We start from the raw sequence: 14,623 nt of genomic DNA, 5'->3' as shown, positions 1-14,623 counted from the left end.
TTTGTCCCAGAATCACTCTTGTGATTCTTGTTTGCTGCCAGACTCAAAGTTACAGATACTCTAGGAATGGCGATTTCACCTAGGTTGTGATTCCCCTTGGTGCTAAGCATGAGTTTTATGTACTTATGGCACTTACATTGAGAGCTCAAATGATATTTAAAGTGTTTGAGGGTCTTGTGGCTCTGGGCTAGGGGGTGAAATTCATCCACTGTGCCTATCAGATTTTTTCCACAGCTCTTCAACACCACTTTTCTGCTGAGAACACATCGTGACTTGCACACATGAATTAATTCTCATAAAGTCCTACGAGACAGATGAGTGTTAAAGTTTTCCTGTGTTAGTACATAAGAAAGAGGAGACCTAAGTGTCTTGTATGATCTATGCTGTTCTCTATATTCACTCCCCCAAAGTGCCTTGGGACAGAGGAAATCCCCATTCTTTTTTTTTTTTGGCATTCCCTTGGACCCACTAGACTTCTTTGTGGTTACATGGATGGGACTGGGATTTAAGCTACACAGATCAAAAAAGAGAGGAAGCCTTGCTGTATTGCTGCTGGTTTTGTGGAGAAAAGCAAGTCCCTTTGTGCATCCCATGGGTTACTTGCTTTGTGCTCCAGCACCCAGGTGGAAAGGGAGCTTGGGCTGCCAAAGAAGACAACCCTGAAAGGGAATTCATACTTGAAGACTTCCAAAAGCAAAGGAGCCAGACAGCAAGCAGAGGCAAGGAATGACTTCAGAAACATCTGCCTACATCTCAGTGAGGAAGCCCATAGTCTTCTGAAACTAGATAGAGCCTTGGATGCTCCAAATCTCAGTGTTTTTTCCTCTCTGTAGTTTTAGTGAGCTGAGGGCAAACACAGCCTGCAGTAACTTTCCCAGTTTGTTGATTAACCTTAAGAACAATTTACAGCACGGCAACTGGTAGTGCAAGATACGGAATCTTGGCGTTATGGAGGGCAAATGGCAGTTTTATGGGAGACGTTAAAGTAGGCAATTTTTCATGTAACAATATTGGGTGAGAAATATTGCTCTCTGTTTTTCTAGACAGAATAGACATAAGATCATCCAAATGCTTTTCTAAATGAGTTCTGGCAAATTTATCTACAGTAACATGCCTTCCCAGCCTTTGGTGCACAGTGCACAAGCTAATGTAACAATTACAATTATGATACCGATCAGACCTATTGGGCCTTTTTAAGATATGAAAATCAGACTGCTTCTCTAGTTTCAAACACAATGAGTTCAAATATGTGATGTAAATGCTAACAGAAAGATACCAAAATGAGAGGAATGTTAGGTCTGTGCCAGGCAAGCATCTACAGTTATCTTAACAAGTTCATATTCTTCAGGCATTGTTTGTATTTCCATTGTGGCAAAAGATTTTATTCTTTAGTTTGAGGATTCTCCCTGGAGGGAGGAAGGGAAACATTGCTCTCGTTGTGAAAAAGAAACATTTCTTTTTGACATACTAAGCATTAAGCGGATTATGTAAAGGCAAAGCATATTGCAGAAGGAGATGTTCTTAATATAATTTTGACCATGAACTCATGACCCTCCACAAAATTTAGGACAGTTAGGGGGAAGAAAAAAAAACCACAAAAACAACAAACCCACAACATATTGCTTTGACAATCCTTTCATTTGAAAAAATCTTATAAAAATTCCTGGAATTCATCCACTGCAATTTACATAAAATTCAACCTTTCCTGCTTGAAATCATGAATCATTTAATGTCACATCTGCAGGGTATCCGAGACAGATGCCATTAATCCAAGTCATTTTGCAAATTCCAATTTCATTTGGATTAAAACCTACAACTAAGTCAGTGAATAGTATATACTGTACATGCATTAAGGCTGGTGACTACTGAAGTCTCTTGGGTAGATAAACTAAGCACAGATTAGCCAGATCTAAGTGCATGTCCTCATCTAGGGAAAAAAAGATATCCTGACATTTCAGTGATGTCGATTTGAATCAGTAGCCGTGAAAAATGGTTGAACGTTTGTATTACAAAAGAGATACGATGACACAGTCCCGAAGGTGCATTGCTTATAAATTAATTAGCTGCACAAATTATTTTGATAACAGTTACTGCAGTTCTGAGGTGATATGGCTGCTCAGTGATGAGTAGTTGATGATCAATGGTAGGCACTAGTAATATCCTTCATGCTGAGTGACTTTAATTACTATTTAGATTTACAGTATATACATATGTGTTTGTATCTACACTTAGGGCTTGATCTTCTTAACCTTCTTTACATAAGGTCTTCTGTTCACTGAAGCATCTTCCTTGCCCTGTGATATTTGGCTAAAAGAAATAGGCAAATGAGCTGGGGAATCCTGCCATGTGATGGCAGGGCTGTGCTTGGCTTTTAGCCACACCCGGACTTCTGCATGTGTCCTTCGTTCACGTCACTATGCAATACTATAAACGATTAAGGTCAATGGCCTGTATTATCTTGCTGTCTTTGAGGATCCTGTATGCCGCTTTGCACTTCTTGTATCCACCTTCACTATATGGTTCACTTAAATGTATTCCCACTGCTTTATCAGCCTTTACTTATTCAGAAGCCTTTGTTTGTAAGCAAACCTCTCCCTCCATGTATAATTCTTCTGGATTTGTACAGGCTGATGTCTTGCTTGCACCAAAATGAACCTGTGCACTGCCACAGTGCAAAGAAACCTGCATGTTAATGGGCTTTTACAACAGTCTAAAGTGAGTAAGCATCTTTCACTGAACCCCAAAGGATGGTATCTACTGGTCTCATCTAGAACAAAGAAAGTACCTTTGAGTCATGGTGGAATATCTGAAACTGCTCTGGTTCTTAATGTGGAGCATATGCTTAATTGGACTAGACCTAAAGGCCACATGCACCTCTCTAGTTCAGGCCCTAAGAAGATGAAATGAAGTATTTGTTGTCACCACGTCACATTCAGCTCCAGCCATCTAAACTGCTGCAACTATTACGCAGCAAAACGTCTGCACAGAAGACTATTGCAAATAACTTCACCAAAAAAGCTGTACAGCTGTGAGAAACCCAGCAGAAAAAGGCCAAAAACTCTGATCCATGTATATGACCAGTTGGTTTAAATGGCTGCTATTTCATCCCTTTTTGCCACCCGAGGTTAAGGCTCAGTGTGCCCATCAGGCCACACAGATGATGCCAGCACACAACCTAAAAGCCAGTGTGTTTTTCCAAAGAAGCAATGGGTATTTTGGCTGGAATAATTCAATATGAGAACAATGTACAAGAAATGACAATCATCTGCAAGAAATCCTTAGTGCTTGGAAACGTTACAACAGGACAGCATAACTCTTGCATTTCTTTGAAGTTGCTTGACATATTACATCCATACAAAGAGTTCATTGTGATTAAGAAATATACCCCTAGTAAAATAAACATGCTTCAAAGTTCCATACTTGAAACTCAAATGCCACATGAGCAATAAAACTAAACTCCATTTAAGGCAAGTAATTTATGTCACATCTAAAATTTCTCAACATTAAATAGCAATAAGGGCTCCCAAACCCCCAAATTATCTGAAGATAAACATCATAGGCACCATCAAAGAAAACAGAAGCAAATCTAATTGGAATTTCACTAATTGGAGATCCAATTAGTGAATCCAATCCTAATTGGAAATTCCACAGTACCTTCGTATGATGTTGAAGCAGCTGACAGAATCCACTGCTGCTGGTCTGGTACATCATGGTAGACGGCCACCGCTGGAGATCAGGCAAGTAATAAACAGAAAGGCACTAACCATGTTCTCCGTGATACTTGGGACCAAACAACTTGTGTTCCTGATGAGGTGGGTAACAGCTGGAATTAAGAGTGACGAAGGACTTGGAGGATGTGCATTTTATCATTTAAAGGCAGGCCCACATTCACTCTTAAAGCCAGCCACACCGTAATACTCAAATCCGTGTTAAGAGTTACCACAGCCTGATCTTAGGAGTTATCTTGGGGAGGAAGGACCCAAGAACCAATCGGCACATAAGATTGGCTTGGGATGGCTTGGAGATGAGCAGTCCTTATGTAGTTACCCTGGTGAGTTGCATCAAAGAACAGGGTGATGCTCTGAGTCTGAGCAATAGCCAGCCCTATTGTAGGCAGCCTGCTCTTGAACACAGGGTAATACAGCCTTTGCTTCCAGAGATGTTTTACTGAGAAAACATTCTACTTTGTTTGGTATCTTTTCTTTTTTAAATGCATCTTTTCAAAATCAGAGAGGAAAAAAAGGCAGCAAGAACCAATCAATCAAACCTCAGTATCAGTGGCTACTTCTACTTGCATCATCTATTGAAAGAGATTTTTGTACTCACATTTCCTTAAAGATTTGTGAATTAAATTAGGAAACAAAATCAAGGGTCAGTCAGTGACTTGGACAAGAACAGTCTATTGAAGTCACCAGAGCTGCTGACTTGAGTAAGGGCTACAAATCTGATTGCAAAGCAAGCAAAAAATTATATTTCCAATACAGAAGAAGAAAAATAAGTATGTCAAAACCACTGAAAATGAACACAAATGCGCTAAGGGCAAACACAGTTGGTATGAACTGGCCTTGACCTCAGCTGACCCAAATTAAACGCCAATCACTGTGGGATTAATTCTTCTGGCATGAAAAACACAGCCTGTCAACAGGAATGAAAAACATCCCACAAATCAAGAAACACTAAAGCCTAGTTGAGGATTATTCATGAAGAGTGAGAGGATTATGATAGGAAACAGTTCTTAGCCTGATGAGCAGCAAACTCTGCTTCCCAGATAAAGGAGATTGCATGTAGTGTTCCCATACAGCCTAGAAGAATGTGCTGCAAGCTTCTGCTAGGTGAAAAAGATATGAAAATCAGATTCTATAAGATGAAGCCTTCCCATGCAAAGCCAACAATTGTTATGGATATCTGTCTGTCTGTATGTATCTGAAATTAAAATATTTTCTTTAGTGAGTGGATTGCAGTTTGCCTTTTTTTTTTTTTTCATTTATCTGTTTACTGCTGGTAACAGAATGCAGTTTCCCACCATCTCCTTTAAAGTTCATGCAATCAGCATATCTGTTTTCAGGCTTCTTGCCTGTTATTGTAAGTTATATTGTTGGTGTGGAGCTGAACAAGAGGTCAAGTGATTTAAAAAGACAGGAGATAAAGAAATGCAAACAATCTGTCAAAACTTATCGCACATTGAAGGAATGCTGTCTTTCTCCATCTTAATGCAGACTACACAACTCCTCTGTGTGCCCCAGCAGGGGAGTTACAGGGAGATGGAACATAAGTATTGGAACTTCTGTGAAGTGTCCACGCTTGCAGTAAGTTCTCTGCTGCTGAGACTTGCTCTCATTCATTCAGTTCAGGAAAACCCTTGTATATGTGCTTAAGCTCTACTGAAGTAAATGGGATTTCAGTACAAGCTTAAAAGGTAAGAGTCTATTGAGAGCTTTCCTGAATAGGGATTTGTGCTTATTGCACTTGGTTCAATCACCCCATGAGATTTTGGTTTCTGAATTTTTCAGCACATGAATAGAAAGGGTATGTTTTGTGCATTCAGATCAGTTCTTTCTAGTATTTCTAGTGTACGAAAATTTTCTGGAGAGTGGTACAGAACAATTTATTCTGAAGAGAAATCATTGTATATTGTACATATGCACAGATACATATCTACTCTCAGAAAACATCTTCTCAACATTGAAGAAATATTCACCTTTGTTTGGATCAATGCTGTGGTTGACTACTTCTGTAGCACAGTGTCCAGAATAACTGAATTATCCATGAAAGGTTATACAGTCCAAGTGAATGGCACACAGTCATTATGACAAGTGAGTGCTATTCCGCACCCAGTGAAGTCCTTGTTGAGTGTACTGAACTAAATGCTCCATACTGCTGTGCAAGGTGATAGGTCCCATCAATGCATCCAAGTCGTTAAAAAATTCTACAGGAAAAAAAAAAAGATTTCAGCATCGGAAGAGTGAAGCTGTATTTGCTATTTGTCACTCTTTAATAGGTTTTATTCTCTTGCAAATTGAGTCAAGCTGAACATTTCATGGGAATGAAAGTTTAGTGCTAGTGAGATAATTTTAAAGCCCCACGGTTCATGATGTTACAGGCTGATACATAACAATTTTCTTTTGAAAGAACAAAACAGTGAGTTCTTCAGCTTTGCCTTTCATTAATTTCCATTGAGTCTTGATAAAACAAACAGATGCTGGGCAAGATTTATTTTGAGATTAAGGACAAGTGAATCTAAAAGCCTATATGTAAGTGTCTATCTATACATATGCTAGATATCTAAACTACCTTGAGAGACAAATAGAGGCATATATACAATGTGATCATCCCAATCTAAAGAGTAATCTGCCTAAATAGTCAATAGGTACTTAATTCAGTTACATCCTTAGAGGCATATAATGTCCATTTGAGATGTCCTCAGGCAGTTGATACATACATAGCTGACCTAACACAGGACATACAGGAGACTTCTGGAGCAGCAGTACAGGAAAGGACGCCTCAAAGGGCATTTGGTAGCTACGGTTAGGCAACTGAACTGGATCCCGGTGTCATCTTCAAGGTGAACTGAGCGGCCCTCTGAACTCTGCTGTTTGTATTGAACAAAGTTCCATCCACTGCAATGAGAGATTAACCCAACAGCTCACATACAAACACCTACACTCAAGTGTCCTAATTTTGATTCGAATCCTGATCACGTCTCTGCCTTAAATACAGTGAAACCAGTTTAACTGGGAAGATCTTACCCTGAATAGGGAGTGAGGGTGCCTTGTTCCTATCTGTCTCTCCTTGGGAGTGGAGGTTGGACGGGTTCTCATTTCTTTTGCAGAAATGAAGTGTGCTCCTGATTTGTGACATGGTCTGGCTAGAAGCATCTCATCCAGCTCTATGATTCTGGGAGCAGAAGTCTGCCTGCCCCTTCTCAAACCTCTCTCTCCAGAATGACACAAATGGCAGTGAATACTGCCTGCAGATACATCTGTGACCTGTGATCTGTCCGTCACCAGCAATGTAAAGAAAAAATTAGTGATATGAAGATGCTTCTAAATGAGACAGCTGTCAAAACTGCATTTTTTGGGTAATTTTGGGACAGACTAGGAAAAGACTGAAGAAAAAAATAACCTCTGCAGCCCTACTCTGCCAACAGGATTCCTGTCAAAGCATTTTTTTGCTGATCAAAACACGTGATGTTCTCATAGAGCGGCCCATATCCTTGAATCACCCACCTCTATTTTCCTTGGCCAGGTTGTCAGCCATCTCCCAGTAGTCATAGCTGTGCAGGATGCTGTTGGTGATGCTGACGTGGTTGGCGGCCATCTGATGGATGCGCTGGGGGATGCTGATTATAGGAGATGAAGAAGGGGGCCCTGTGCTCCCCTGGGATCCGACAGAACTGACTGGAGAAGGGCTAGGGGACATGGGCGATGGAGTTCCTGTGCTCCTGAAATCAGATGTTAACACCATTGCTTAAAAGAGTGTTTGGTTTAAAAACATGGAAGTATCAGAACATACAGCAGGTAAGAAAATATAATGCCTGACAGTCAATATGTTGTAAGTTTCTGTGCAACAAGTGAACTTACTTTCCACTGTTACCCCAAGAAGATGGGTTCTGGGCGGCTTTTGATGAATTCTGTAAAGGAAAAATAATTAACAATGCAGATAATTAATGTAAAAATATGAAATGAGGAACAGCAGACAATATAAAAGTAAAGGAATATATAGAAAAAACTGTACAGACAGAGGTATTCAAATCTCTTGATGCAATTAACCCAGAGAGCCTGGTTTGGAGCTGTGATGAAATGGTGCTGTAGCACAGACTCAAATCACATTCTAGTAAACATCCTGAGATGGGGGCTGCCTAGGAAAACACGCTCGCTGATGCTCAACCTTCTCACAAAAATCCTGGGAGTTCAGAAGGAAGTGCTAGGACTCCTTGTCAGGTTTAGGCTGGAATTTCTTGTGATAGAGAAAACCAGAACACCAGAAGGCCGTGAGCAATCCTACAGGACATTCAATCATGTAATGTCTAATTTCCACCAATCATGGAACTTCAACCAGAATTTTTTTCCTTTTAACAAAAGATAGCTAGGCATACAGAAGTCCTAAGTCACTACTGTCCTTGCTCTCTTTTGTCCTGCTCTACTGTTTAGCAGGCCTCTGAGTTAGGAAAATAGGTTTTATTTCAAGATTTCAAGACTCAACTTTCTTAACTTCAGTGTTTTAGAGTTTTGCAAAACTGCACGTCATCTGGCATTATCAGTAATGTTTCCATATACACAGTGATCACATTAACTTAATGGTTTTCCATAAGATGGGCACACTGCTTGAGCCTCTCCTAAAAAAAAACTTGTTTTCCCACCTTTGATGCATCCTCTGCATTCCTTCAAGCATTTCCATATACTAGAACTGCATTTTGACACCTGGCCTACTGTATTATTGCTATGAAAAAGTATTTCTGGAGTGTCCCACAGTGGGCTTTTCCTTCAGTGTTTTTTTTTGGTGTGTGTGTGTATGTGTGTCTTTTTCAGAACTACTGGCCTTCATCTTTCTAGTGCAACAGAAACTGAGCATGTGTTATTTACTTACAGAGCTGGAGGCAGGAAAATGAGAAAACTGAAATGGAATCAAGGATACTTCCACTGTAAATTTAAGTAGCCTCTGCCTTACTGTACAGCTTCCCACACCTTTTTTCTCATATTGGCTTTTTTTTTTTTTTAATTCTCTGCTACATTACTTTTTTTTTTTTATATAATGGAAATAAAATACTTAAAAGGAGATTTAATAAGTTTTCTTTTCTTGTTTAAAATAAAAGTATGTCCGATTTTCCCTGAAAATATGTGTGAAATAGTTTAAAACCATTCTCTGATTGATAATATATGTGGAAGCTCTTAATGCAGTCAGTATTTCGTGTCACTTGGTTTTGAAAGCTTTTAGATACCAAATATGAAATGAGTAGAGAATTGGCTTGTTTTCCACTGAAAATTATGGCAAATGGATTTTTTTTTCCTATTTTTACTTTCAAAGGTGAGAATACTTATTAATGTGAAACTACGCTATCATTCTATCAGCAGGAGCTTTGCAGAAAACAAGCTCATCTTGTCTGTAACAGAGTGTAAGTCCATTTTATGTTTGCTGTGAAACAGTTTCTGTCTGCGAGTAAGAGACATTTTACATGGTTGAGAGCCTGACCGTGCTGTTCTTAATGCAGGCATTCTCTGAATTGGTGAAGAAAAAGAAAGTGTTATAATTGGCACATATTTCTTTCCCCTGAAATCAAGTCATTGTTAGAGAAACATAACATGTTGAATTATATATTGCTAAATTTTTAGAAGCAATTACAGTGACTTCAATTTCAGTTTGACAATAACAGATCTGTCAATTTCCTTCAATGTGTTCATGTGTTTAAAATCTAGTCATGAATGCTCGTGGTTGTATTTGAAATTTTTTATTAGCAAAATGTCAAAGGATGGATGTTTTTCATTTCAAGGTACGTTCCTTTGTGAAAAAGAAAAAAAAAAAAAAAAGGAGCCTGATGTTTAAAGACAAATGGCTGTTCCAGTTCCCAAAACAGTTTGTCTTGAAACAGTTTGTGTTAAAGCATTTATATGTACATATTTATTTAATTAGAAAGATAGAGGCTATTTTTCTTTCCATGTAGATTAAATGCTGGATGGACTGACTGCTAGGAGGGCTCCACCATAAAGGTTCTGTCCTTGAGATACTTTCAGAAAAAGGTTGCCTGTCAAATAAAATAGATTAAAATGCTTTGAATGACTTCCTGTTTTATTCAAAATAACCAGGCTGTAGACCAGGCAGGAACTGGAGATAGGAAACAGTAGCACACAGAGTTAGAGCAGTAAGGGAAGCCAGTGGTGCTCTGTCAACTACATGGCGGGTGGCTTGGTTGCCCGCCGGTGCTTCTGTACAACTCCCACTGAAGTCAGTGTGGGCTCTTTGCTAGTTCCTTGGGTGAGAATATGTCCCACTGCACTGCCTTACCTACACATGCTTCTAAGGGGAAGTCCTGCAGCTGAGGACTGATACAGATCAAAGTCTTCAACTCACAGGAAGTCTAGTGGGAAGTGTAATCCTGGAGGTGATTCTTGGAGCAAAATCTCCAAAATCTACCTACAACAGAGCAGGTTAGCACTAGATAATTGATTAAGAATAACCTGAAAATGCCTGTTAGTACAATAAATTTCTTAGCCTTCCTGAAGGGACATGACTTGTATATTGCAAAGAGGGTCCCTTGTGAAGGCAACGTAACTAACCAGTGATTAAGTGTTGCTATGGGAGTCTATAACAATGTTCCTACCGACTTCGTGGGACAAGAACTAACCCCAGCACAGCTACTGTTTTTATTAAAATGTATTTACTATAACAACGCACTGATTTTAGAACATGTGAAAAAAAATGTACCTTGAAATACTCAATAAGTGCTTTAGAATACTTGACAGCATGGTCTCTCTTGAGTCGGAACATCCTCCAGTACAGAAGGGCCAGGCAGCGGTAACTGCAATAAAAGGGAGAGCAGAAGGTGAAGTGTGCCCCCAAACAGTATTCTCTACAAATTATCTTAAATTCTTCAACTAATGTGCAGTGGAAGACTGGCAACACTTTGCTTACTACTAAGTTCACTTGTTCTGTTCCATTTTACTTATCACAGAATCACAGAATCATAGAATAGCTGAGGTTGGAAGGGACCTTAAAGATCATCAAGCTCCAACCCCTGCCCTGGGTATGGCTGCCCCTCACCAGCTCAGGCTGCTCAGGGCCCCATCCAACCTGGCCTTGAACACCTCCAGGGATGGGGCACCACAGCTTCTCTGGGCAGCTGTGCCAGGGCCTCACTGCCCTCTGAATGAAGAATTTCTTTCTAACATCTAACCTAAATCTCCCCTTTCTTAGTTTAAAGCCAATCCCCCTTTGTTCAATCACTATCAGACTGTGTAAAAAGTTGGCCTCCCTCCTGTTTGTAAGCTCCCTTCAAGTACTGGAAGGCTGCATTGAGGTTTCCCTAGAGCCTTCTCTCCTCCAGGCTGAACAAGCCCAGCTCCCTGAGCCTGTCTTCATAGGAGAAGTGCGCCAGCCCTCTGATCATCTTTGTGGCCCTTTGGACTCGCTCCAACAGCTCTGTATCCAAACATGGTTAGATGCCACAAAGTAGGTGACAGTGCCCTAACTGTGTGCGTGCCGTACAGGCCACTAGGGCCTCTTCCATCCTTATGAAGAGGACTGCTAATGCTCTTTCACACTTTGCAGTGGATTCATGAGCAAGGCTAGGTTAGGTGCCACGGCCGTGGCAGGCCATGAAGAGAGCCACACAGCAGACTGTGCTCAGAAGGGTTTGTGCACCTTGGTTCCCAAGTCTTAGCCCTGAATTTGATGCACTCATGCTTGGCCAAAGGCCTCTCCCATGAAGAAGTCATTATTAGCCTGGAACCCCAAAAGATTTAATCTTTAAATTCATTTCTCATTGCAACTGCAACAGCAGCCTTTTGGGGTACCTCATCCTCCTACTACACTTCAGCAACCTGCAGCCTATATAACAAACTAGCCATTCTGGCTCTATCTCGGATGTTCCCAGCAGCCCTTCCCAGCAGACACAGGCAGTCCCGTGCCCGCCCAGGCCCCACGCAGCTCCCGAGGCTGCAAGCTGCCCGTGGGGTAGCGCTACGCCGTCCCCCTCAGCCGGCAGCCGGCGAGTTGCGGCCGCCCGCCGCTGGAGGACAGCCTCGGCTCGGCAGACGGGCAGCGGCTGGCAGGCAGCAGGCGGGAGGGAGCGGCCTGTCGCCCCTCACCGCTCCCCCACAGCCCGGTTTCTTTTTTAGCCGCTTTTCAGTAATTCCCCACCTGAGCATTTTTAAAGCAATTCCCGTGCCCCGTGCTCCTCCCGACACCGCGCAGCAGATTGGCGACAAACGAAGGGCGTTTAAAAGGAGCACGCACCTCTGAATACTTGGTTCTTTTTACACAAATGATTAATTAGGACTCTTTTATTTATGGAGGATGAAGATGCATTCAGTTTGGGTTTTTAACAGATGGTTAATAGATGTTAAAAACACACTTGCTGATTGTAAATGTCCACTTACTGAGAATCAGTAACCATGTAATAGGTATTTGATGTATTAACTACATAGATATTAAATTAAAATTTGATTTTAACAGCGTTTTAGCATTTTACTAGCCATCAGCAGCCACCTTATAGAATGTGAGGTGCGTGTGTACATCCCGAAATCTCTGTTTGGGAGGGAATCCAAGAGGCTTAATTATCGCCATCACCGTATCTCTCTTCACATAATGTAAATGTAATTTACGATTATAGAGTCTAAATGTCAGCCACAAAGAAATTGCCAAACTATCGGTACAAAAGTACATCGCTCATAAAAACAACAAACCATCGGGCATTTAAAAATTAATTATGCTGATGTACGATAGCTGACCTGTCACAGTCAATAAGTATGAATTGCTTATTTACAGAGACAGAACGCAGACCTGCTGCAGTGATATGAGGTCTGGACCTTCCCAGAGCTGAAAGTATGCTCTTTCTTTCAACAGAAAACATAATCCTATCTGGCCGCATCCAGCGTCTGATTTTCAAGAACTGTCTCCCTGCAGAAAAGGAGCCTTTTGAGGAAATAGTGATCTACTAACCATAGTGCTGCCAACTGCTTGTCTTCTGGCGTGGCGCTGGGGCCTGAGTGGGTTTTTAGTCTCACGGCGTACCTTAAGCAAAAGGAAAGAAGCCCATGTGAGTAAACTGACACAGCTTTATTTTACTGATCAGCTCCTCCAAGAGCTATGCTGACCAATGTAATTTGAGCTGGCCCGTTATACACGTTTGCTCAAGTTACCAAACATACATGTCCTTTTCTGGTTGTGTTTTGGAACTATTTTGCCATTAACGGTGCCTCCCTGCACTCCTTATACAGCAGTAACTCCCCCGACCATCGATCAGTGCAGAGGGAAGCCCAGCTGGCAAGGTACTGCTTCCTGGCTCGCTGTGCTGCCCTACTGAAATAACCTCCGCCGCCGGGGAGGCCCAGTTACACAGAGTTCACGCAGGGAGGTTTTCGCAGTGTTTGAAGGCAGGTGACAGCCTGTCTTGAAGCTGGTGCTGCCCTAACCCTGCCAATTCCGAGCGTGTCTACCCAGATTTGTGCCTCCAAGCAGGGCACGGCACAGGGGGAACTTGTAGCTCAGAGCTATTTTTGCACATATGACATTACGCTCAAATCCTATAAATATTAAACATCCACAGTGGTAACACTGCTGTTTCAAGAGTGTATGTGCTATGCAATCATAAATTAGTTTCTGGAAATCTCGGCTTCCAGCTGAATACCTGAACAATGGACAAGGTTAGGACAACACAGCACTTCTGGGCTCGCTTCCAGAAAAATACCTGTTCCCCATAATTAGCTGCCTGTGGTTTTTCTTATCTTTGTTTTCAAACTTTAATCCTGATACCTGTGCAAAGATTCAGTATGAACATTTTGTTTTAACAGGTGTACCTAGTAAACCTAGCATATTTTTCTAAGCTGCAGCAAGTGAGATCAACAGTAATTCACACTACTACACAACCACAGCTACATACATTATTGAAGGCTATGAATCTGCAAGCAAAATTCATTTCCAGAGTTAGGACTATGTATTTCCTATCATGAGAAAAGACAGGGCAGACAAAGGAAGAGCTCTCTGCCTGTGATGGTGCAAGTATTGAAAAAAAGAAGGGAAGAGATGCAGAGATGCAGTATTCTACTCTCCTACTGAAAAAAAAAATATTTTACTTTGTTTAATAATCTTCTAGTTAGAAAGCTGGCCTCAATCCACTGAAATGCATGAGAAGACAGCCCTAAGTGGAATAAAATGCCAATGGAATTGTTAACGTTTGTGAGAAAACGATTGCATCAACAATCCAAAAAGAGCTCCAAAAGAACGCAATTGTTTGAGGAGCTTTGCTTCATTATGAATATGATTAAAAATGAAATGGTTTAATTACTATGACCTTAGTACTGGTGAGACCTGCATGGATGACTGTCCTAAGGAATTATGCCATGGTCACTGACAGTGCAGCTTTCTCTGCTAGTGTGCTGGACTTTCTCTTGCAGAGAGTCACTCAGATGCTGGGCTGAGTTTGACCTATTTTTCTCTACCAGCGCTCAATATTAACTATTAGTACAAATTACAATAGAGGAAAGGACTTAGAAGAAAGAAACTCTCCTTGTAGGAATTGTGGGTAGGACTGCATTCTGGATTATCCTGTTTGGATAGCCATGTAGCTGAGTAAATGTAGGGGTTTGTTTAAGTGTGAGCTGGACTGTTTTCAGGAGTCCACTGGCTTCCGTAGGAGAACGCACACTAAATGGGCCTCAAATGCCCATTTTTTACAGCTGTTCACATCTTTCAGGTAATAATTAAACTGTAGACTAAAACATGTTACAGCATTTGCAAATGATCACTCCATGAGTGTGTTCTGGTATTAGCTAGCAGTTTTTTCCCCTTTTGAGGCGCACTTGACTTATACCTTGAACCTCTTTAAGTAATTTGCAACTCTGGTAATATTAAAAGCTTTATTTATTTTGCATTCTACACCATTTCCTAATTTAATAATAATCACAGACAA

At 41.0% G+C, this 14,623-nt stretch overlaps 1 protein-coding gene and 1 non-coding gene across 3 annotated transcripts in view; both read right to left on the bottom strand.

Annotated features, from left to right (window-relative positions):
- Positions 1-4,967: 4,967 nt before the first annotated feature.
- AFF3 (AF4/FMR2 family member 3) overlaps positions 4,968-14,623 on the bottom strand; it is a 30,104-nt gene continuing 20,448 nt past the window's right edge. The window contains exons 6-10 of one of the 2 annotated variants that reach the window (XM_010716802.3): positions 12,655-12,726; positions 10,420-10,513; positions 7,581-7,630; positions 7,227-7,441; positions 4,968-5,926 (exon numbers count right to left, since the gene is read on the bottom strand). In XM_010716802.3, coding sequence (XP_010715104.1) covers positions 5,805-5,926; positions 7,227-7,441; positions 7,581-7,630; positions 10,420-10,513; positions 12,655-12,726 — 553 coding nt within the window. In that variant the 3' untranslated portion in view covers positions 4,968-5,804. The other variant, XM_019617442.2, reaches the window with a different exon arrangement.
- On the bottom strand, positions 11,138-11,255 carry LOC116216257. Its single transcript, XR_004158710.1, has one exon. It is a non-coding gene; the product is annotated as a U6atac minor spliceosomal RNA (small nuclear RNA).

The sequence above is a fragment of the Meleagris gallopavo genome, chromosome 1 (assembly GCF_000146605.3).
Source record: "Meleagris gallopavo isolate NT-WF06-2002-E0010 breed Aviagen turkey brand Nicholas breeding stock chromosome 1, Turkey_5.1, whole genome shotgun sequence".
Lineage (NCBI taxonomy): Eukaryota > Metazoa > Chordata > Aves > Galliformes > Phasianidae > Meleagris > Meleagris gallopavo.
This window is presented reverse-complemented; position numbering and strand designations above follow the sequence as displayed.